At 44.8% G+C, this 23,092-nt stretch overlaps 5 protein-coding genes across 5 annotated transcripts; 3 read left to right on the top strand and 2 right to left on the bottom strand.

The window, feature by feature from the left end:
* Positions 1-97: 97 nt before the first annotated feature.
* Positions 98-870, top strand: GL218_07507 (NADH-ubiquinone oxidoreductase 20.9 kDa subunit; the record flags this gene model as incomplete). Its single annotated transcript, XM_033584265.1, has 4 exons — positions 98-157; positions 215-231; positions 310-515; positions 587-870. 4 exons carry the CDS (start codon positions 98-100, stop codon positions 868-870), a joined length of 567 nt encoding a protein of 188 aa, XP_033432681.1.
* Positions 871-1,255: 385 nt separating this feature from the next.
* Positions 1,256-4,016, bottom strand: GL218_07506 (putative transcriptional regulatory protein PB24D3.01; the record flags this gene model as incomplete). The annotated part of the gene is made up of 7 exons (XM_033584264.1): positions 1,256-1,703; positions 1,773-1,942; positions 2,083-2,592; positions 2,679-2,980; positions 3,040-3,521; positions 3,604-3,725; positions 3,960-4,016. The coding sequence occupies 7 exons, from the start codon at positions 4,014-4,016 to the stop codon at positions 1,256-1,258; spliced, it is 2,091 nt and encodes a 696-aa protein (XP_033432680.1).
* Positions 4,017-8,345: 4,329 nt separating this feature from the next.
* GL218_07505 (Cellulose-growth-specific protein) lies at positions 8,346-9,106 on the top strand (the record flags this gene model as incomplete). The annotated part of the gene is made up of 2 exons (XM_033584263.1): positions 8,346-8,987; positions 9,041-9,106. 2 exons carry the CDS (start codon positions 8,346-8,348, stop codon positions 9,104-9,106), a joined length of 708 nt encoding a protein of 235 aa, XP_033432679.1.
* Positions 9,107-14,816: 5,710 nt separating this feature from the next.
* On the bottom strand, positions 14,817-19,250 carry GL218_07504 (Killer toxin subunits alpha/beta; the record flags this gene model as incomplete). Its single annotated transcript, XM_033584262.1, has 11 exons — positions 14,817-15,146; positions 15,248-15,646; positions 17,199-17,359; positions 17,448-17,654; positions 17,760-17,968; positions 18,035-18,078; positions 18,174-18,372; positions 18,431-18,731; positions 18,791-18,859; positions 18,927-19,168; positions 19,225-19,250. 11 exons carry the CDS (start codon positions 19,248-19,250, stop codon positions 14,817-14,819), a joined length of 2,187 nt encoding a protein of 728 aa, XP_033432678.1.
* A 1,193-nt stretch (positions 19,251-20,443) lies between these two features.
* Positions 20,444-22,318, top strand: GL218_07503 (LysM domain-containing protein; the record flags this gene model as incomplete). Its single annotated transcript, XM_033584261.1, has 4 exons — positions 20,444-20,585; positions 20,642-20,699; positions 20,781-21,350; positions 21,418-22,318. The coding sequence occupies 4 exons, from the start codon at positions 20,444-20,446 to the stop codon at positions 22,316-22,318; spliced, it is 1,671 nt and encodes a 556-aa protein (XP_033432685.1).
* Between the last annotated feature and the right edge of the window lie 774 nt (positions 22,319-23,092).

Here is a 23,092-nt window from a genome sequence, read left to right as displayed (position 1 = left end):
CGCGATTTCGAAGCTCTCATGATTGCCGCTGACATCCATTGAATATACGAAGATATTATACAGAAGCTTTTGGGGAGTCCAATTCCACTCCGCGAGAATGGCGAATCCTCCGCAGCAGACGTATATCCCTAGCAAAATCGTCCAGTCCGACTACCCCGTATGTACCGTTACCAATTGGGTTATAGATAGCTCGCTAATTCGAATTGTAATTTAGCTCATCGACAATGACCCGTACGTATCGACTTCGAAGCTCCGAGACAACGACTAGCTGTAGAATATCTGGCTAACATGCGTGCGATGATTCTTTAGACATTTCAAGAGGGTGGTAGGATATGCCCGACCATCAGACTATGTGCACGGCACTGTAGCTGCGGCGGCAGGTCCGGGTTTGCTCTGGACGATGGAGAAATTCGCTCCTTCGCATGTTGGCCGGGGTGGTTTTGCGAGAGCCATGCGCTTGGCTGGCGTAATTGGAGCGATGGGTGGATTCTTATATTTCTACCAGCGATCGAGTCGTACGTTCTAATACCCCATTATTATATCCGAAAGAATATCCCCCACTGACATGATGCGCTGCTGCGTACAGTACGGTTCTACGGCATGTCAGAGAACGCCCGTGAAGTGGAGTTAGATATGCGGGAGATGGTAGACAAAGTCAAAACGGGCGAGCCACTATATGGCGAGAGCAGATTGACACCACACATGCAGGGCGTCGCGGCCCGTCAGTCGCGATACTCTGCCCTTTTCACAGCGGTGCTGCCCTGGTTTAACTTCGTCAATCACAGTCAGCACGGTGTCGACACAGCAAAGTACTACCGACGAGCAGAGCAGGAACTGGAGGCTGAGCGTCTCGGCAAGAGTAGTTCGTAAACAACAATAGTCACACCAATGAAGGAAAAGGCTCCTATTACGTGTACATATATCGACGTTTATCAGCTACTAAGTAGCCAGACCTTAGAGAGCCTAAAATTCAGCAGGAAATGCAAAGTTCAAGTTTTTTCCCTCCTACAATGCTGTATATATGACATATGGTGTTGACGCTATGGGAGTTATTCTAAAAAGAACGTTTTTTTTTTTAAAAAAAAAAAGAGGGGTGATGTATTCAGACACGAATTACTCCGTAGTTCGACTTGGTGCCCTAAGATATACCTTAACCACATATCAAGGTATGTCAGCTATATATACTGGTAGATAAGCCGCTATTGCGTCCATCTACCCAAAGTTGAGTAATTGTATGCTTTGATTTAGGGGTAAATCATGACGGCCAGGTCGAAGGATTTATTCCTGAAAGATCTTCCTCAAGTAGCCCCAGCATATGATTACCCCCAGAGAACCAATCCCCGAGTTGCGCCGTCTGCGCCATGGATCTAGCCTGGTCATCAGTACTAGCTAAATCAAAATTGGCTGGACCGTCTTCCATAGGCATGAAGCCCAGTTGGCTCAAGTACATGTTAAACTCGTTTCCTACGGGTACCATATCCTGGTCAACGGGCTGCTGCGCCTTAGCTTCAATATATAGCTGGGCGATGTTATATAGAACCTGGCATAGTTGGTGCAACTTGCTGATTGACTCTGATAAGTCGCACGCTGCCTCTAGCGATTGTACAAAGTGTGCTAGGAGCTGTAAATCTTCCGCACTTGATGTTTCGATCACCAAACAGAAGATGACGATGAATGGGATGAATGGCGCATAAAGAATCGTCCTTTTTGTAGGTAATGTTTAGTTAGTAGTAGAAACTTAGGTAAGTGGGCAGGCAATAAGTAGTTCTCACCAGTGAATATATACAATCTTCAACGACTGGTCATCCATCATCTCCATCGCTTCTTGGTGACATGCCATGGCTGCCCGAGCCGACTCGATACACTCATCCGCAAAGGTGCGTGAGAGGGTACCTGTGGGTGGCATGGCACGGTATGTAAGGGCTAATGACGAAAGATACGACTATACTAAATTAGTAATAACTTCTCGAGGATTGTTAATCGATAGAAATATGTCTTAAGGTGGATCTCCTTATATAGTTCCGTTAAGAAGTGCTGGCTCCTAAGAGTATTTGGGGATAAAAGATATATTGTATTACATACAACTTCGTCCGATTTTAACATTATGGCAAACATACGGCTCTCGGCGGCATCGGTTGCGTTGAATTCGGCGAATAGCGCTAGACTTTCTGCCATTAGGTGTTTTTGCTCTGAAGTTAGAATGCCGACTTGTTCGGCACGGTACGTCTCGGACTGCCGCAAAGCGCCGGGGCTGTATAGGCGCTCATATATGCGGCCCTGTATCTGCGCATGCTTAATCCACAGCGTCATGACCTCGTTTCCGGGATACGTCGCTGCCCTGGTCTCAGGAAGAATATGCGGTAGCGAAATATCATAGTCTTGCAGGATAGAGGCTCGACCTAGCCGTAGCGACAACCCTTTATCCAACATATATGTACACCAGAACAGTAGTGACTTGTCTGCCTTCTTCTGTGGGCTGTCATCTTTCATACTGTGGACTTGATGAAGGCCCAGCGTCCGGCACATATGCGCAGCGCGCTCTGCTAGAAGCCATGCTAGAGATGGACGTGAAATGTCTATCGAGAAACTCGACTTTTAATACTACTACGTTAGCTTGGAAATTCATCTACTAAATTTTTAAGAATTCACTTCTACTTAGAAAGTAGCAGTAGACTCACCGCCATGAGTAATGCTTCGATATTTTCTAACGTTGCCGGCATAAGGAGATTGATGTGAGACAGCACTGTGTCTAAATTCTTTTGGCACATAGTGAAGTATCGGTCGGCTTCGGCTTTCTCTTCAGGAGTTTTCGCACTCAATTTCACTTCGAAGAACACATACGCAAGGCCAGAGTTCACCAGGATAAATGTGGCGTCCGTGATGTCTTCCGTGTTAAAGTAGACACGCCGACATTGATCGGTAAAATGCTCCACATCTATGAAGCAATAGATGACAGCAAGCATCATTGGCAATGGGCCATCTACAGTAAGGGTGAGTGAGATGTAGGAAACTAATAGAGCGTCTTAGGTAGGCACGTACGTTTCATATCCCGAAGCGTTTGTGCCACGATTTCCATTGGTGGTAAAGGTAGATCCCGTAAATGGGACCTAGAATGCTGCTTCTGGCTAGGCAGGCGAAATTCGTGAAAGGACGACACAGCACGCCGGTTTTCCTGCATCTTTACGATCTTCCGTAGAGAGGATAAAGCTGCGTCGATCTTGGAGTTACCACCTTGTTGCTCTAACGGAGTTCCTTGCACGGCATGCTCGAGAAACTCGCTCGCGAACGCCGTATGTGCGGCTAGAGACGAGTTGCCCTCAAAGTCTCCCGCATCCTCAGGGTCAAACACTGTGCTAGCTGTATCATCTCGACTACTTAGAGACAATGGGGTTAGCTTTTCGAATTGTCGTCGTGTAGAGCTTTCGGCAGAGGATGATGTAGATGCCGATATTGGGCTTAGATTCCGTAGAAGTGACTCGATACCACCGAGCCGCTCTTCGATTAAGTCGATCTTTCGCTCGCTAAGGGGAGAACGAATGTCTGTTAGTAAGCATGCCCTCCTTTATTGAAGGCTATGTCACGAAGACTAATAATACTGCTTACTATTGGCTAGAAATTAACACTCGTTGTCGCGATTCCTTAGGCTTTTGGCCAGCTCCCGTGGAACTACACGACCTCTTGGCACTTCGACAATTAGAACACGGTGACGTCTTGTCACAACGTATCTACCCACACGAGTTTACATGTTAATACATAAGCTTGATACCTTCATCATAGAGATAATAAGGAAGGTGGACAGTAGTAGAGTAGGATCCTCACCTTCCTAAGTCTGCATTGGTCACACTATGGTGCGAATGTTACTTAGCCATCAGGTCTCAGTCAAAAATCAACGATAGTATCACAATAAGACAAGTCAAATTGAGCATAACGGGGCCGGCGGGATCCGGATTCTCACTTACTGCTCGCCTTGGCCCAGGAGACCCTTGACCACCGGCTTCGGACACCTCGGCGTCCATGGTGGCGTTTATAACAAATTAGTTCTCTTGGGCTAGTTGCAGGTTGATATGATCATATGCGGGGGGCCATAGAACAATATGCTGTATGACGATTCGAAGATACGTCTTGCTTCCGGATTTAAGTTGGCATTATGTTCTTCCTCAGGCGGTCTGCTTTAACATCGGCATCCGCGGATCCCGGAAGGATGTTTTACATAAAAGCTTGGTCTGGTAATCTGGTTAGCATTAGTTCAAATTTATAGGAACGTATATGATTTATATCACGGCACCAATTAGATGAAATATTACATTTCAATATGAAATCTTGTTGGAATTGCTGGTGTTTGTCAGCTCATTCTCAATTTGTATTATCTGTTCGCAAGAAGGAAACATACAATAAAGAGTTATATATCCTAGATACCTAATATTTAATGAAATTTTATAAGCCTGTGAAGGTGATACGTTATGAGAACCTTTACATAAATAAATAAACGTGATATTTTACTCTAGATGTATGTAATTACTCTGTGAACTATATATAATCTTAGAGTTGAAAGATGAAGTAGAAGCTACCTGTGAATCTGATAGCTTCATTTTAGTGGATATATCATTACATCAGCAAACCTACTAGTATTAAGTACCTAACAGGTAGGTACCTAGGTACCTACCTTTATTACATAATTTCCATTACCTAAGTTACCAAGTACTACCTAATGGAAACGCGATGCGATTCATCACCAAATATCCTTATCGATTTCTACAAATAATCCAAGTCGCAACTCTCGAACTTCGTACCTATCGTATTGTATTGGTCCGTATTTAAGCAGGATTCGGTTTTTGATATTTAACCCTCACCAATAGAACAATACGGTAGTAAAAATGACTTGCAAACGAAAGCGTCTGGAGACCGACATCGCGTCTAGAGCAGCTGCATCGAAGCGATCTCGTCATACAACAGAGCTCGATCTATTATCATCGTTATCTGACGAACTCCTCATACGCATCCTCACCTTTTTACCTCTTTCCGATCTCTTAAACACCTCCCCTGTATCTCAGCGCTTTTATCACTTATCCGGCGACTATCAGCTATGGAAACGTCTATACTATTCGCATTTCGTCCTACCCCGCGCTCTTCGCATTCCGGGATTCCGGGATGGTTCCGCTAGAGAAGGCAAGCTACATTACTCCTCCCGCAAAGCAGTATGGGCAGATGGAAGAAGAGGAGGCTGGGTAGATATACATGTTGGAGATTTAGACGACAGTTTGAGGGACTGGAAGAAACAATATAAGCTGCGCCATAACTGGTCTAAGGGAAAATGCGCCGTCGAAGAGTTGCAGCTTAGACAAGAACCTCCCTTACCCGAAACAAGTCTATCGCATAAGGTCCTTGTAAAAGTTACCGAGGGTATCGCGATAACAGCAGACGCCAACACAGGACTACGAGCGTGGGACTTGAAGACGAAGCAACTCTTAGCGCAGATTAGCCTAAGAGGAGATGACTCTGGAGCTGCTCCAAGCTGTATTGCGATAGACGATCAAAAGATCCATCAACAAATTCTAGAAATTGCCGTAGGTTTTATAGATGGGGGATTTGGAGTTTGGGCATTAGACGTGGAAGAAAGGAGGATCCTGCCGAGATACCGGCACAAGAAGTCCAGCAATGGGGAATTAGTCGGAGTTGCTTTTTCTTATCCATACCTTTTAACAGCAACCAAATCCGTACTTATATCTATGTACACGTTCGACGGTCCTCATAAGACGGATTGTTCTAGCACTCTGGAATCTACTAGAGAGGTCAATGGCTACGTACAAGATTTCGAAAATAAACCCGGGCAAGACTCAGGGAGGATAGAGCAAAATCCCAAATCGATGACACTCCAAGCACCCTACCTACTCACATCACTCAAATCGCATACTTCGAGAGCCCCTTTAGCATTATCCATTAGGAAGACAAGTGGCAGTATCATAGCTTCGATTGTTTACACCTTTTCGACGCTTCAAGGGTGGTCCTTAGGCATGCAGGATTTACACTTACACCCTCCTACATCCCGATCAAAACGTATGTCGGACATAATAACAACTCGATTAGCATATACGACACCAGTCTGGAATAGTTCTTCCCATTTCCCATCGACGCTAACATCACAAGCCCGACATACAGGCCTACTATCTCCACATCAAGATAATGGAGCAATATACGGACCTATCAACTTATGTTATACACATCCTTATCTTCTCGCAACCCTTCCAGATAATACATTAATCCTATTTCTTTGCACATCAAATGCGACTTCACTGTCGATATCACCTGGTATTCGGCTTTGGGGACACACCTCCGGCATAAGCGATGCTGAAATAACGGCACGTGGAAAAGCGGTCAGTGTCAGCTCCCGTGGCGATGAGATTAGAGTCTGGGAACTTGAAGGGAGGGCGCACGGCAAGAGTATCGAAGTACGCCCGACTACTAGACCTACCGCCAATGATAAAGAAGGAACAGATGATCCTACTATCATCGATACCACAGCTGCCCAGTGGGATGGCCGGCGGAATTGGGTCGGTTTCGACGACGAGATGGTTATTGTTCTTAAAGAATCAATGGGACGAGAGAGCCTAATGGTTTACGACTTTACGTAGCATATAAGCCCATATGTAATAAATAACGCAAGTGAAGAGACCTAACCTAGGTCAACGTATGAATAGCCGTTAAGAATATTCAACCAACGCATGCCATTAAAATGCTTCATAGGTACAGTATCTTCACTTAAAGTATATAACCTATAGGTAATGTTACGGCAATATATACGTTGACAAGATGTCTTAGTCAGGTAGATAACAAGGTCCTGAGTTCCGGAACTCATGAAACTTTAGGTAAACATTACTGATATTGTCGCCTCACCAGCTATCCCTACGATACGAAAGACAGACTATTCAACTATGATAATTAGCAATGCACCATTAAACCTGACTATTACGAAGAATTTAAACAATTTAAAATTTTCGTAGAAGCTGTACTGAAGCTATCCAAACTCCTACTTACAGTCACACTGATGATCGTGGACTCCACTTACGCCGGCCTTCCGGTCGAACTCGACCGTCAATGCTATAGACACGGCAACACGGCCGAGATGAAGCACGAAGATGCCCATATCACACGCCCAAAGCCCGCTACTATATCCTCGCTACCGATCAATAGGCTTATTAGCGCCGAGTATGACTAGTGCGCCGAATGGTGGAGATCAAGGTAGGGAGGTGACGGATACCCGATCCGCCCCTAACTGTGAGTCTACTCTCATCATCTAGGTGCTCGTAATGGTGCCCTGTATTTCAGCAGGACTTTGTTCGGCCGGATAGAGTCTCACGTTGATACGATAACACCGAAAAGGACGGCTACGCTATTAGTTAGTAATGCTTAGGGATGAGCCTTGGTCTTTTTGGAATCGCCATATGCTGGCTAGTAACCCTATTCCCCCTTCTTCGGCATAATTATTTAAGGGGATTCTACATTTTTCGAACCAGCAAAGCCTTCCAATGCATTCTGTCGAATTATACTCGCAGCGACAAGGGGGAGGCGGAATCGCGGATTTAACCTATATAGCCTAAAGTCGTCGTATTAATTCTATATGAGCTATGATCACATTGTGCGCCGGAAGTTATATGAACCACAGGAAAACTTCCCGTTTCGGTCCCGCGATGCGACCTTCCCCGGACTCAGGCATGCCGATATATTTAAACGTATGGGGAAGTCAAATGTTGTCTGTTAGATTTGTCACACTTGCATTCCAATCGGTTGCCTCCTGAGCCACCACCTGATTGAAAATTCATATCTAGCGCGATGGGTACAGCCTCAATTTGGCCGAAGAAGCGTCTAAGGTCTTCTACGCGCTGTGAAATCCGTAGTCATAGGCCAACCGTCGAATATTGTGTGGCCTAGCTCAACTATCGGTCCGCCAGGCCGTGTCCTAGGTTTCTTTCATACTCGCCTAGCTAGACGAAAATGCTCGGATGCATCTGTGGCCCATACTTATGCCCTCGGGAATTATTTGCTCAAGTTAATATCGACCCGTCGAGTTGGAGTGCTTCTAATGATAGCACCAACCCCGGCGGCCGAGCATGGGCAAGTGCCGCACCCACCGGGAGAGGTTATGGACCAGCATCAGGGTGGTCTAGACTAAATCAGATCATGGAGATATAATGTTGCGTTGCCCCTATCCTAGCCTGGGGTGAATCTGGTTGCTCTCCAGCACGATCAGCATAAATACTACCGTGTCTCGCTGATTGCCAAGGCCTACGATTATCCATCCTCCGTCCTAATAGCAAGCATCACCGAGCTTTACGTATTCTGGTGTCAAGATGCTCTTCTCACTTCCTCTTCTCGTCGCACCGGCCCTGGTCGCCGCCCACGGTGCCGTGACAAGTTACGAAATTGGCGGAAAGACGTACGAGGGTTACCAAGGATTTTCTCCCGTCGCGGGAGCTCAGATCATCCAAAGACAATGGCCCGACTACAACCCGATCATGACTGTCACCGACCCCAAGATGACTTGCAACGGTGGTACCTCCGCGCCCCTCGCCGCCGAAGTCCCAGCCGGTGAGAACGTGACTGCGGTTTGGAAGCAGTGGACCCACGAGCAGGGCCCCGTGATGGTATGGCTCTACAGCTGCGACGGCGAGTTCACCGCCTGCGACGGCAAGAGCAAGAAGTGGTTCAAGATTGACGAGTTGGGCCTATGGGGCAACGTCTTGAACAGCGCCAATTGGGGAACTGCGGTCGTTTTCAAGGACCTCAAGTACTCTAGCCGAATTCCCAAGACCCTCAAGCCCGGCAACTACCTCATCCGCCACGAGCTGCTCGCTCTCCACCAAGCCAACACTCCTCAGTTCTACCCCGAGTGTGCGCAGATCAAGGTTACCGGTTCCGGTACCGCTACTCCTCCGGCCAACCTTCTGGCCTCCATCCCCGCATATGCTGCTCAGTCCGACCCTGGTATCATGGTAAGCAGTCAATTCAATCTTTCTGGATATACTTGAGAACTAACAAAAGCTAGGTCGACATCTACCAGGGCGGTGGAACTTCATACAAGACCCCTGGTCCCGCTGTGTGGACTGGTTAAACAAGACCATCACAAGACCTTGACGAGGAATAATGCATGGCTAGGTGACGGAAATTCGTATATTTTAAAGGCAGCTTAATGATTGAAACTTTGGAATATATCACCTCCATGCCAACCAATTTCCTCTTTGTGATTCATTCATGATATAATTTCCATTCAAAGCTACGTGAAAGTATTTTAAATCCGATATCGAATGTTAAAGCCATAGATTAAATATGTAATATAAAAATCAAAATAATATGGAGTTACCGACCTGTATCAATCCATATGTCGGATACCACTCCCCTTCGTTGTCGCGCGTCCCTCGATATTGAACCATGGTATTGAAATAATGTCAGTGTAAACCCTGAAGACCTAGTCTACTGTAAATGAATTATCTGTCAAGGGTCATGATATCTATGACAGAAAAAAAAAACTAAAGGAAGTGGAAGTGACAGTAATTAGACTCTGGGGGTAGAGAAAATGCAAAAAGTTGGCGGTACTGGGAATCGAACCCAGGTCTACACGGTATCAGTATATTTGTACATCCACAACGTGTTGTACTATCCACTATACTATACCACCCTTGCTGGTGAAATTTGAGGTGGAATTTTTACCTATAATGCACAGACGTTTGCTCCAGCTGTTCGTAATTGGCCGACATTTAACCGGAATATTTTCAAAACCGAGGCCGAAAAGCACGTAGATTAACGAGTTTGCTCTAGAACAATGCGTTTTAGGATATTAAAGCAAACGTTATAACCAGTACTGTCATTCGCTGTTGATATCGCTCACTATTTCGGGACGTTACTTTGTCTCTAATAAGTTACAAATAATTAAGACATCAGTTGTCCCCCTCGCTAGACAATGTCTTGCCCTTCACACCCGTGAACAATTTCGCACACTAACCCAGCAGATTTACGGAGGAGGCAAGCTTAAAAAGCTACCATTGTCGACTTTGTGTACGATCCATGACTTTCTTTCCTTGGCCAATACGAAGAACTGCTGGTTATCTTGAAAGCTTCTGCCACCAGTTTCAGGCAAAAATGCCCAAATGAGTAGTCCTGCTAAAAGGTTGGTAGCGGCAAATATGAAGAATAACTAAAACTTCAAATTGTTGAAGCCAATCGGTGTGAGGATCGTGATAATAAAGTTGGCAAGCCCCCATACGACAACGCTGATGGCACCACCCTGCGCTCGCGCCTTGTCCGAATATATCTCAGTTGGAATCAACCAAACAGTCGTTAACCAGCACGCTCCAAATATAGCTGTTAAACCCACGAGAGTGATAGCTCCCACGGATAATCTAAACGAATAGTCATCCGTGAGGACGCCCATAGCAACAAAACCTAGAATGATGAAGCAAGTTGTCAACCCACAACTACCCCCCAACATTAATTTTCTGCGCCCGTATTTGTCGACTGAACTCGTGGTGGCAACCATGGTAAAAAAGTAAAAGATGTAGTTGCCGAGGGTTGCATACTCTGCTACCCATGAAGATAGTCCTAGAAGCTGAAAGATTTGCGAACCATAGACTGAGATTGCCCCAGCGCCTGTCATAGCCTGGTTGAACTGGACCATTATCGTAATCATGTTGGGGTGAAACAGACCAGGTCCACAGCATAGCATATCGAGGAGACACCCTGCTGCCTCTTCAACTTCTCCTTGCTCTTCACCTTCTCCATGTTCTTCAACTTCTCCTTGTTCTTCAACTTCTTCTTGTTGAACTTCTTGGAGTTCTTCAAGCTTTTGGTTTGCCTGGTCATCCCCATAAAGGTTTGAAAGTACCACCCGAGCATCATCTATCTTCCCTTTACTTACTAACCAGCGTGGGGACTCCGGTAGTCTGTCCATGATCAACAGAAGTGCTATGGGGAAAGTCTGCATGAACAATATAGGCATCCTCTAGGCCCAGCTATCGTCCTTTATCCAATGAGAGAAGCAGAGGTTCAATGCAAACGCCACTAATAGCCCTCCAATGTTTGCCCGAAACTCTTTTGCCACTATGGAGGTCGGTCGTCAGTAATTAGCAAAGAAGTTTAGGACTATAAAGGGCTGTATGGATTGGGTATTCCTGGGGATATAAACGTAAACGATCAGAAGGGGTGTAACTGAAGAAATGTTCTCACAAGCGGTACCACGAGCATTGCCCTCAGAAAGTTCGGAGCTGTACACGGGAATTACCGTATCGATGCCGCCAATCCCAATCCCGAGCACGATCCGCCCGACTAGCATGACCCAGAAGGCACAACCGCCCCATGTTTCGTCGATTACTGACGAAAATATTCCAGGAGTGACCATTAAGATACCCCCAACCATAGTTATACCGACTGAAAAGCGAATTGACAGTTTTCGGCCGTATCTGTCGGCAAAGAACGACGCTATTATGGCACCTCCTACACATCTAAGGTAGTAAACAGCGACAATAACCCCGACGAGGGGGGAGTCGTTTGGTATATTCATGATACGGAGATAGGATTTGTTTGTATTGACTAGGGACATCATGCCCTGATCATACCCGTATAACGCGATGGCTACGCATGAGAAGCGTTCCACAAGTTGCTCTAGCGTCCACCTCCATGGTAAAAACCCCCTTAGGCTCTCTACTAAGCTGTGGGGCATATTGATTTTACGTGAGAGTTTGAGATTCGGACTGGTTCTTGGTTTGTGGCGAAGGTGTTGTAAAGTCGTGAACGATTTCTCTGTCGGGGCTGCGCGGGCTACTTCGCTATGATGTATAAACGAAAGTGGGAAACTTAAGGGAAAATATAGAATAATTGATGGTAAAGATTATTATATGCGATGGCGGCGAAATAAATCTGCCTCTAAAAGATGGTGGTGGTATTCAACTATGATTTTGAGGTCGTTAATTCGAATTCTTGATGAAGTTCTTAGGAATAGATGTGGAGGCGGGAATCTTTGAAGTTACCTCTAGCATATGAGGGAAACCACCAGGGTATCTATACGCTCTTACCATTACTCCTTCGTTGACGACTGATCGTAATTGCTAAAAAGTAAGAAGTTTCGTCATCGTTGACTAAGGCAGTATATACATTATGGGGCTGGGGGGGTCTACTGACATTATGTCAGCAACTGTGTCGGTGTGGTTACATAATTACAGGGCCTTGATATTATGTCAAGACCATGTCAACAGGTTGATACAATGTCTGCAAGGCTTGTTGTACCGATTTCATTACAGGTACTTACAAGTCAGTACTAATCGACGGTATGTCAAGGTATTTATCATGTCGGAGATACTGTCTATTTCGCCATAATTACCAGGCCTGTTGACGATGTCAGCAAAGCCACGATGTCAGTATCAATAGATGTCAGTATCAATACAATGTCAGGAATTCAACACAATGTCAGCCCCGGGTATATACAGGTTAAATAAGGGCCCATAGTATGCATATATACTGCAATAAAATAGACTTTAATCGTATTCGTAAACCTCGTAGTGTAATGGTAAAATGCGTAGCCCGTAATCTCGTGATGATATTTCAACGTAATCTTTTCAATTGACTTTTACATGTGCCTGTGCCTGTGCTGTATGCGATATATATATATATATATATATTATAATATGCTGAAGGCCCTGTTGAATTACAGGGCTTTCTATTCTTTTATTTTATTTTATTTTAATATATGACCTGGGCTGACATCGTGTCCTGGCCTGACATAGCCTTTTACGTGACATATATCGATTAGGTGACCGTGACTACCCTTGGTGACAATATCTAAAAAGCCACTCTTTCCTAATATATCAGTATTTTGAAAGCAATACTATTACAAGAAGGTATAATCGTGTACGTAGGGTAGCTATTTCAGACCTGGTCATCCTTATATTTTAGATATGACCACCCCCAAGGGTGACTATATTACATATACTAGCCAATCACAGTAGTAACAGTCATTTGACAAGCGCATGGCCGACATTATGTCCACCCCTTATCATAATTGCTGACACCATGTCAATAGACCCCCCCAGCCCCATAATGTACCTATGAGCTATGAAGACGTATGACATCATTTCAGGTATATTAGGACCTCCATAGTCCTTCCGAAACATGTAAGTAAGTCCTAAGCTCCCCTGCTTCTGCCCCTATATAATCTCTCGAAGCAGTGACAATCCAAGAGACCAAATTATTTATAGAGATAGTAATTGTTTAAGAAAAGGAGAAGACGAAAGGATTTTCTAAGGTATTTTGGAGCATGTATCACTACTATTAAATCGCAGGGCTAGTTGTTTAAAAAATTTCTCATAACTGACTCTGGATCTGGTCAGGTACCTAAAAAGTTATTTATTATAACTAAATGAACAGAGACTTGTTCGCAGACATCCTCCTTAACTATTACTAAAGGAGCTTGTCGCTGTCGTTCTCCAGAACCCGACTGCAGTCTCAATTTCTCTATCTAGAAAAGTGAAGGGTGGGCGTACGTAGCTATCGTACCAATTGTCCCCATCACACATCATATTGTATTGCTCAACGTAGTCAACAACTGGAATATACATCCAACCTACGTCCTCCTCCTCATGGGATGTAACTCCATCTCCCCAAAATGCGGCGGGGACCGCCGAATCTATGTTGTCATCAATAAAACCCATTTCTTTCGCTTCATCTTGAGACAACGGTAAGAAGTCTTTCCTTAGAAGCTTGACTACGCCTCCATGCATTTTATCTAGTGATTCCAGACACAGATCATCTACCACGAGACAGTAATTATACCGTGTACCGGATATGCAGTGTAACTCGCTATCCACCCCCCCGGTCCAGTTGCGCCCTAGCTCCTCCATCGCCCACTGCGTAAACTTCTCTCGGATTTCGTTGGGTTTGAGACCTCTGAAGTTGGTTGGATCATCCATGATGACAAGGCTATGGCGAGAGAGCAAGTCATCACGACTTCGTAGCCTAAGACTTTCTCTTACGGCCGTTTCGATGCATGCTAACATCCGCTGCCATGCTGCATCATCACTGTAGGAGACGCGGTACACGGCCATGCCCCAAGGCGCATCTGCTTTTATATTCTCAAAGCGGAGCGAATCATCTATATTATCAAGGTCTTCGGCCATGGCAGCCAGTATGGCGTCGGCGTTAGTCATGGCCGACATAGAGTTGAATCGTGCTAAGCTACAAGAAATCTGATATTTGTGCTGGATGGTAAGTGGCTTGGGAGCAACTAGGTTGCTCTTTACTGTAGGTGTGATAGTAATTGCGACTGGTGGTCGCGGTTTGACAGCCTGGAAAAGCGATGATCGTGCTCTAGATAACATCAAGGTGACATGCCTCAAGCCAGCGATTGTACGCGGGGGGATCATGGCATGGGTCATTCACTGTTCGACGTAAAGAATTCCGAAATTAGAGAGATAAGTATGAATTCTAAGTGAGTAAAAGAGAAACATAAAAAGATATTTGTATTTAAAAGTATGCAAATGTGAGAGAGCATGCATGTTATACAACGGTGGACTAGATGTATTCCTACTACCTTCTATTTGGCCCGTGCACCCGAACCCCTCCCCCTATTCTCCCCCCCTTTTCAATAAGAGACTATTTCAGAGATAAGTAGCACCTACGTTGAAAGAGTTGAAGATAATATTGGTACTTAAAAGATCATTTTGCTTTCACTATCTTCTCATGTTTTCTAGTTTTCGGGTAGCCGTCCTACTAGCAGTTGCCGCATTATCGGACATTAGGAAGCCCATTCCATTACAAATGATAACTACTTCCCAGAGCTAACCAATGCTGCCAGTCTGAACAACCAACCGATCAATTTTATAACTTAGTTGAGCAGCAGTCCAAGCTAGCCGCGCTAGGTCGCTGTTTACATAGGTTTGACCCAGACGTAATGTGATGTAAGACGTGGTAAACAGTACAAATCTAGTGGCTCTAGCCGAGACCATGGCATAATACGCAGGCTCGAATTCATCCCATACAGCTGCTATTCCCCTCAGCTCGCTGATATGGTTTTCCATGTTCTGTATCTCCCGTCGCTGATCAGCTCGTGTGCGATCGATGGTGCTCGCAATGCTCGAATCGTTTATATATTCGAAGACACCAAAAGTCTAGTAGGTTGGGAAATCTGTTAGTATTCATCAATGAACAAGTAGCAAGCTAGAATTAAAACTGTGACTATAAGCATCGGAAAATAGACGCTAAGACACACCATCTGCAAAACCTCGATAATGGTCTTGATGGCCGAACCGGCATCTGATCCTCCCGCGATAGCTGTGTCAAGCAATTGTTTCAATTTGGCCTCACTCAATGGATTCACGTTCCGGAATATTCTACCCTTAATAGCATTCAATTGGGCGGCAACGTATAAAAGGGAGTACCTGTAGCCGTAGTCTCCGTTTATGACACCAAATCGCTGTGACGGGCAATCCGGGGGGAACCAATCTTTCTGGTCGGTGACAACCTCAACTAGCTTATTCAGAGGGACATCGTAGGGCTTGTTCCACCCTGCAGCAATGTTGCTGGCGGTTAAAGTGGCCGCCTTCATGGTGTTACCATCGGGAAGACGGCCGGTATAGGCGGTTTGAAGCAACCACTTGGACATTTGGATCTGGAAGATATTATGTTCAGCTCTACAAGTTCTAATTAACAGGGATATCTAGAAGGTTACCTACCTCGTGATAGTGCTCTGTTTGATAGCCTGTTTTTGGAAGGTCTTCAAGCTTGGTAAATGCTATATGTATATTAGAACAAACTGTACTTGCCATGCTATCGAATAGAATATTAGTAGGTTTCCGTATTAAACTAGATCTTTAGTGACTACCCCTAATTCTCGAGACGCGACGAGAATCAAAGCTTGATGGGGTTTCCCGAAGCTTTTCTTAAGGGACCAGGTTTAAACTTACCCAAAAGCTCCGCGAAGCATCATCGTATTGGAGCCATCACCTCTGTATAGCAACTTTCTAGTTGCAGGATAGACTATATTATAGCTATTAGATTAATCTCATGATCCCTACACTCTAAGCGGAATGTGTGTAATAAGACATTATTCTGAATTCAAAGGGAAGAAACAGCCTTGTGGATATTGTAGAATAGAGATTCGGATATACATAAGTTAGAAAATAGAAAAATAAAGAAATCGATAAAGGTAAAAAGTAGCAAAGCCGTACTTCGACTCATCCAGCTCACGGTAGCGTCACCCATTCTGTAGATTATTTTCCGTGACTGGCCAGGGTATTTACGTTCTTCGAGGCTCTCGTACTCTTGGCCGTCAAAGATGTCAACATATATATGTCTAGCGTAGCCATCGACCCTATCGTAGTCGGAGTTGACGTCGCAAAGAGATGGGTCATATGAGCAGAGATCAACATCGCAAGTCATCTCTTTGACCGCATCTTCATTTGGTTTACAGCATAATGATTTCTTGCGATGCCCTGGCCATGATTAGAAATAGACTGTAGACGCGACTGAAAGACATACACGCGCAGCCATTCTCGATATCCCCTCTAACGTCGGTCCATAGAGTCACCTCGGTCTTGTCGCAAGTATTATCGGCACAATCTCCTTTGCCAACCCAGTGACAATCCTTGAACGGAATAGGGTTGTCCTTTTTGCAGCAATAATGGTAGCCATTGCAGGAGTAGGTAGCTAGACCCCAACGGTCGTAGGCATAGGCAATACTCTCTTCATCGGACTTACAGGAATCACCGCTAGAAATATAAACCCAGCAGGAGATTAGCAAAGACATGCGGGAGAAATATTTAAAGTAAATAGTAAGGTATCCTTACCATTTTGTAGTCCAGTGGCAATTCTCGGTAAGACTGTCAAACTCATTTGCCTGACAACAAAATACCTTGCTTCCCCGACTACACCTCTTGGTCGGACTAGATTCACCGGGCTTGCCGCCCCAGCTTGATCCAGTAATAGTGACTTCTCCTGGGTGACACTGTCCATTGCAATCACCGCCAGAACCCCTCCACATGCAATTGACCATGCCAGAGTTCTTCGGACAGCAGATGATTCTACCGCATAAATCATCCGACTGCAACGTATTTACGATAGAACGTTAGCGAACGTAACCGACTTTGTAGTTGGGTGAAATTGCTCACGATTCCCTTACAGTTAATCCCATCCTTGTCAGCTCCCACTTTAATATAACCTACATCGCACATTTGTTTGAATTCATTTTTTTCCTTGTAACAGTTTGAACCAAAGCTTGCGTCGATCTCCGCTGCAAATGGTTTCTGGGTTTGTGCCAAAGATAGTGCTGTGCCGATATCTTTCTTGCCCGTGAGGGCCTTGTGAGCTGTGAGTTCGTAGTCATCTAAAATTATTAGCTCGTAGTTATACAGTAAGTAAGGGGTAGTGAGACGTTTGAAATGGGCTACATAACCATCGGAAGAATAACTTACCAAGATCTGAAGCCCAAATGAGCGAACCACCGAAGCCAATACTATCGGCCCATTCGATCTTGTCCTTGAAGGTTTCCTCGTCGTCATACGAGATCCACTGGTTAGTGTTCCACGCAAGGTACTTAACTGCGGCCTCTTTGTCGTAGACTGGTGTGATATCACGTTTTTTGTTCTTCAGGATGTCTTGGATCTCGTAGTACGCAAGGTCTAGAATTAGGAAAGGAGCAGAGGCAGAGATTAGTAACGAAAATCATCCTCACAAAAAATGTAACTATAAGGCTTGTAGCACACGATGGATCAAAGTTGTCTTACATCCGCTTGTCCCAGTACATGGCCCGGGATTGGCTCCACCGCTGAAGGGGCAACCAGGCGTCTTGCAGCTAGGATCTGCTAGAGTGAAGCCTCGACCATAAAACCCAAAACCGAAAGAAATCCTAGACGGGGGAATGTTAACTCGCCAAAAGAGCTCCACCGCTAGCTTGATATCTGTAAGATTTGTATGACCCTGAACAATAGAGCCGCTATAAGAGTATTAAGCCATGTATAACTTGGGAAGTTAAAGAATATTGTGTTAGGTGATAACTCACATGGGATTGGAATTATCCCAGATGCCATGAAGGTCATAAGACATCTATTAGTGTTATATGTAAGCCCGTACACACTCAAGGGGGTTTTGGTTGAGTTAGGGATAAGAACTTAGTAATGTCAGAGCCGAATAGAACTCACTAGGTTGACCCAATTTGCATGCTTCATCATGCCAGGTAGATCGAACCATCGAAGATACCAGAACGATGAAGGAGCTGTGAAAGTAATTCCAAGTTTACGTCCAGACCCATCAAAGGTCTTGCGCAGCGCCTCGAGCATTAGTACGTAGTTAGCGCCATCATCTTTGCTGCCTCCCCTATCAGGGGCACCAGGGTATTCCCTTGAAGAGTGATCAATAATCATCAGATTTATACGGCATTTCAAATTGCTACACTTACCAATCAATGTCCACCCCGTCATAACCAAACGAATCGAGGAACTGAAGAACATTATTTGCAAAAGTCTGTCTGTTAGTAGCGCTCTGTGCAATGTTTCCAAAAACAGGCTGCGTAGCCGTTCCATTGTCCGAAAAGGTCCAGCCGCCAATGCTCACGAATATCTCTAGATTTGGGTTTAAAAGCTTGAGATCAGCCAAGTCTTGGAAAGTAGAGACCGGAGTAGCAGCATCCATAGTGGTGATTTTGAACGACTGGGGATCTAGATAGGCAAAGGCGTAGTTGACGTGGGTTAAAGCGTCGACTGTAGAGTGTTAATTAACCATATTGATTAAGAAGCCTAACTACTGCAATAATGCTTACTCGGAAGATCAGTGGCTTTCCCTGGGTGACATGTGGATCTATCGTTCCAGGCTTCCCAATATCCAATAACTATATCACGTTACAACATCGTCTTTAAATCTTGGGCGTACGTCGGGTAAAATAAAATAGGAGATACCTTTAGATAAAGTCATCCGAGGGCCTCCAACCCCTGGAGGCTTGGGGTGTTCGACACAATTGGACTGGCATTTGTCATTACAGAAGTCTTTTGTTGTCCCGCAAAACCCGAACTGCGAGCAGCAAGCATTCAGAGGACATTCCTGGTTAGGAGGCTCTGAGTATTGACCGCATTCTGCATGGGCGTCACAATTACTGGAACATCCGTTTCCACAATACTTGGGGCCATAGCCGCAGTAGCCACTTTCTATAACGCTGTAATTAGAGTAAGAAGCCTCTTATAGGCATAAGGAGCTCACCACCACAACAAGCTCCGTTCTTGCATGGGTCTGGTAGTCTTGTTAGCTTATTAGTCTAGTGATGAGCTAGATACGGGGGATACTAACTTCCTGAGCCACAACTATAATCATCACGTCGACCTAGGGATGCAATGTACAATGATTCGTTTTGTAGTAAAACTCTTCTCTTTAGGACAGGGAGTCTCCCTACAAGTGGAGAACCAAAAACATGCGCATCTACGACGAATGTGATGGAAAGGTAGACAATAAGAAACTCAATAAAAGATTTCATGTCGTCAGTTATACCAGAATAAATCATAAACTCAATAATAGTAAGATTCTTGCACTAATCCGGGGGATATTTAAAGCACATGATAGATAGATTAGCTTCGTGGATTGAAATTATGGAGCCGGACAGTCGTATTTAACCCTTTCGAGTATCGGAAAAGAAATAAAAGAAAAAGGCCTTAGGTCAAGATCCTAAGTTCCAGTCTGAGGAGACTGCTACATGTCCACGACTACAAGGTGCAACTAATATCTCATAAAATTGTGTAATAACGAATAATTTCTAGGCTAGGCAACACAGCCCCTATTTGTGTACCATCAATTGTCATCCTGAAGTGCTTTTATAGGGACTGGTCATACCTGCACAAAACAAAACTAGAGACATCACCTTATGCTTTGAGTCATGATTCAGAGCGCGGTAGTTCATTCTTATCGTTTTTTTTTTGTTTACTATCCTTGTGCTCTGGATATTCGTAGCGGGTTTCAATCGTTAGGTTTCATGGATTCGTAAACGCAATAGAGCTCTCGTTTAACATATTAGGTGCAAGGTTCCTAGATGTCTAATTTATGAAGATAAGCCGCCGATTAGGAAGTAAGAATATATAGATCTTTACTCCTGATCTCCTTGTATATACCTCACTTCAAGGTTTCTCGTGCTTCTTTATTCTTAACCTACCCAAGCCATGGCATCCAAGTTACAAATTTTAGCAGAATCTCTGCTTATTCACTCCATAATCGCTCAACAGCTTCAAGGCCACGTCTTTCCTTACGACCTCCTAGACATTAGTTCTAATTGTTTCGCCGCAATCAACACTACCGTATCTTCCTGTCCTAGTTGGCTTGCTCAGCATGCTGGTTTGTATGTCCACTCCCAGCATTACCCGAGATTGCACTTTGAAGATATAAGACTGACTTAGTACTTAATACCGTGTTTATACTCAGGGATCGAGAGAGCATGAACATACTGAGTAGTGTGGAGCTCATAACACTTTGCGGTAGTTCATGTCAAGATGACCTCAGGGGTCTCAGGACGACGATTAAGTCGTCTTGCACTTCGAGTAACGACGTGGTAATGCCCGGGGGTATTATCTACCCAGGTAAGTTGGAACGATCTAACCTTAGGAATATCATATGCTAAGCAGTTATACTTCAGCTACATTCTTAGTAGATCGCTTCATTTACGCTGCAGAACTATCATGCCTAAAAGATTCGTAAGATGTCGCGATCCCCAAACGAGTTCCGTAATATAACGGAACTCAGGGGCGCTTGGGGCTGACTAGGTAATTTAATAGAAACACCGGGGAATACTGCGACTTGGTCGTCGCTACTTGGTTGAATCAGACAGATCAACATACCACCATCCAGAACTGCTCTGAGTGTGAGTTAGCCCTCCAAGCCAAGCAACTAGCGTCGCCATTTGGGTTCAGCGAAGAAGCTGCTTCGGAATTTGCCTCCACTACATCAAGCTGTCAGGCCAGTCAATATATGTACTCGATTCCAACACAATACGGACTGAACGCAACGATAACTGCTCCCTTGAGGCCGGCCTGCGCTGATAATACCTCATATATAATTAGGGATGGAGACAGCTGTAATTCGATTGCTGGAGCAAATAATATTTCGACTGAGTCCCTGATTTCCCTGAATGGGATTGACTTAGCTTGCAACACTATGCCAGCTGTAGGGACGACGATTTGTTTACCTACAACTTGCAAGATTCGTGAGCTTGCTGTTAATGATACATGTGGATTAATCACAGCAGATGAAAATATCACCATCGGTCAGTTGCTAGCCTGGAATCCAATTATCAGCCCTGGATGCGCGAATCTCAATTCTTGGAGGGGTCGGTTCCTTTGTGTCAGGTCTGTACTATAGCTGAGTATTAAATATCTACCCGAAAGTCAATGGGCTGACCTCGCTTTCTGAAAGCTCTCCCCGAGGAACCGTCGTCGTCCCAAACGGGAATGCCGTTACTACTACAGCGCCTCTCCCTACAAATAAACAAAGCCAATCGAATCTCGTTTGTGGGAAATGGTACACTGTTCAGCCTGATGATAGTTGCGCTATTATTTCATTGTCCTTCGGTATATCCCTAGCAGACTTCTATTTCTTAAACCAGCAGATCGATGCACCTAACTGCACCAACCTCTGGCTCGGATATGCCTACTGTGTTAAGGCCGTGGGAAATATCGAAACGTACCCGGGGTATAGCATCACTACACCGCTCACGACATTTACACGACCTCCGCCACTGACTTTGACTACTACGGCGGTGGCATTGCCGAGCTTGCTTCCGCGTGCACTGGGGACAATAGATGGCTGTTTTTACTACGAAGATGCATGGGATACGGACGTCGTAGCTAAAATACCAGATATGAATTCTTGTAAGAATTGGGCCAGTGCCGGTGATGTTACTGTCGCTGAGCTAATAGTATGGAACCCGAGTTTGAGTGCAGAGAATTGTGTACTTCAGTCAGGGAAAAGCTACTGTATTCAGAAAGAGGATATATCCATGATAGGGTCTGACCCCGACCCTGATACAGAGCCTGAGCCTGACACCCCTATTTCTACCCCTCATTCTATTTCCACTTTCCCGACAGAAACAGCACCGTCTACTACTACCGGTACCAGTATGGCACCCCCATCACCTACTCAGCCGGGAGCTATCACCACGTGCAAGGTCTGGCACACCGTGATAGCGGGTGATGGATGCTGGGCTATTGCAAACGGTGCCGGAATCTCGGTTGATGACTTTTACAAATGGAATCCAGGTGTCGGATCGGATTGCTCGGCTTTATGGCTTGGATATGCCGTTTGCATCGGGATTTAAAGGTAGTACTAAGTTTCCGTATACATATTAGTCATAATTAACTTTTCAAGATAAATTATAACAGAGTTAAAGAAGTTAAAATTAATAGTAACTAGTACCTCGGTAGGGTGTCCCTAGCAATTCGAGAAACTAATATATCAGCGGTATAAACTTGGCTTATTGTTGGCATTACTTGATACCTATTACCTACATTTCCATTCCAATATTTGCTGCTAAAAGGGTGGTATTCTTTTGTTTCCTGGGAGTTCCATTATCCATACCAGGCAGCAAGTTTGATGAGTTAGTTGATAGCTTGACATGACTTATCACTCGCTGATACCAGGCCCAATATGCTCCAAACTTTTGTCACTTCGTTCGGGTTAAACCATGCACTTAAGCCCGCAATACATATTCCTTCGGTCCAATAGTCTTCGATATCCTCGATCCATTCGCCTTCAGAGTCGATAAGGCGTTCTTTCATCTTGACTAGATAAGAGTTTTGGTCAGGGAACGTTCGCCGTGAAGATGTTGCAAGAACTACTGGAGAGTTATAAAAGCAGTTATAGCAAGTCCAAAAAGCTTAACATGATAAACTGATGAAATTGGAGGAAGCTTTTACAGAAATGCGCGGTGCTTAGGTACCTAAGGTACCTAAGGTGCCTTAGGTATTCAAGTGTTTATAGAAGGCACGATCCTTTAAGGGTTAGGTACCTAAAGTACCAGAGCTTGAACTTAAAAATTTACTTGGTAACTGACTGATATATATTCGCACCTTCTATGACTGATTTGTGTATC

This window comes from Daldinia childiae (genome assembly GCF_008694065.1).
Source record: "Daldinia childiae strain JS-1345 chromosome Unknown Scaffold9, whole genome shotgun sequence".
Lineage (NCBI taxonomy): Eukaryota > Fungi > Ascomycota > Sordariomycetes > Xylariales > Hypoxylaceae > Daldinia > Daldinia childiae.
The sequence above is the reverse complement of the archived record's forward strand: the minus strand, read 5'-3'. Positions and strand labels throughout refer to the sequence as shown.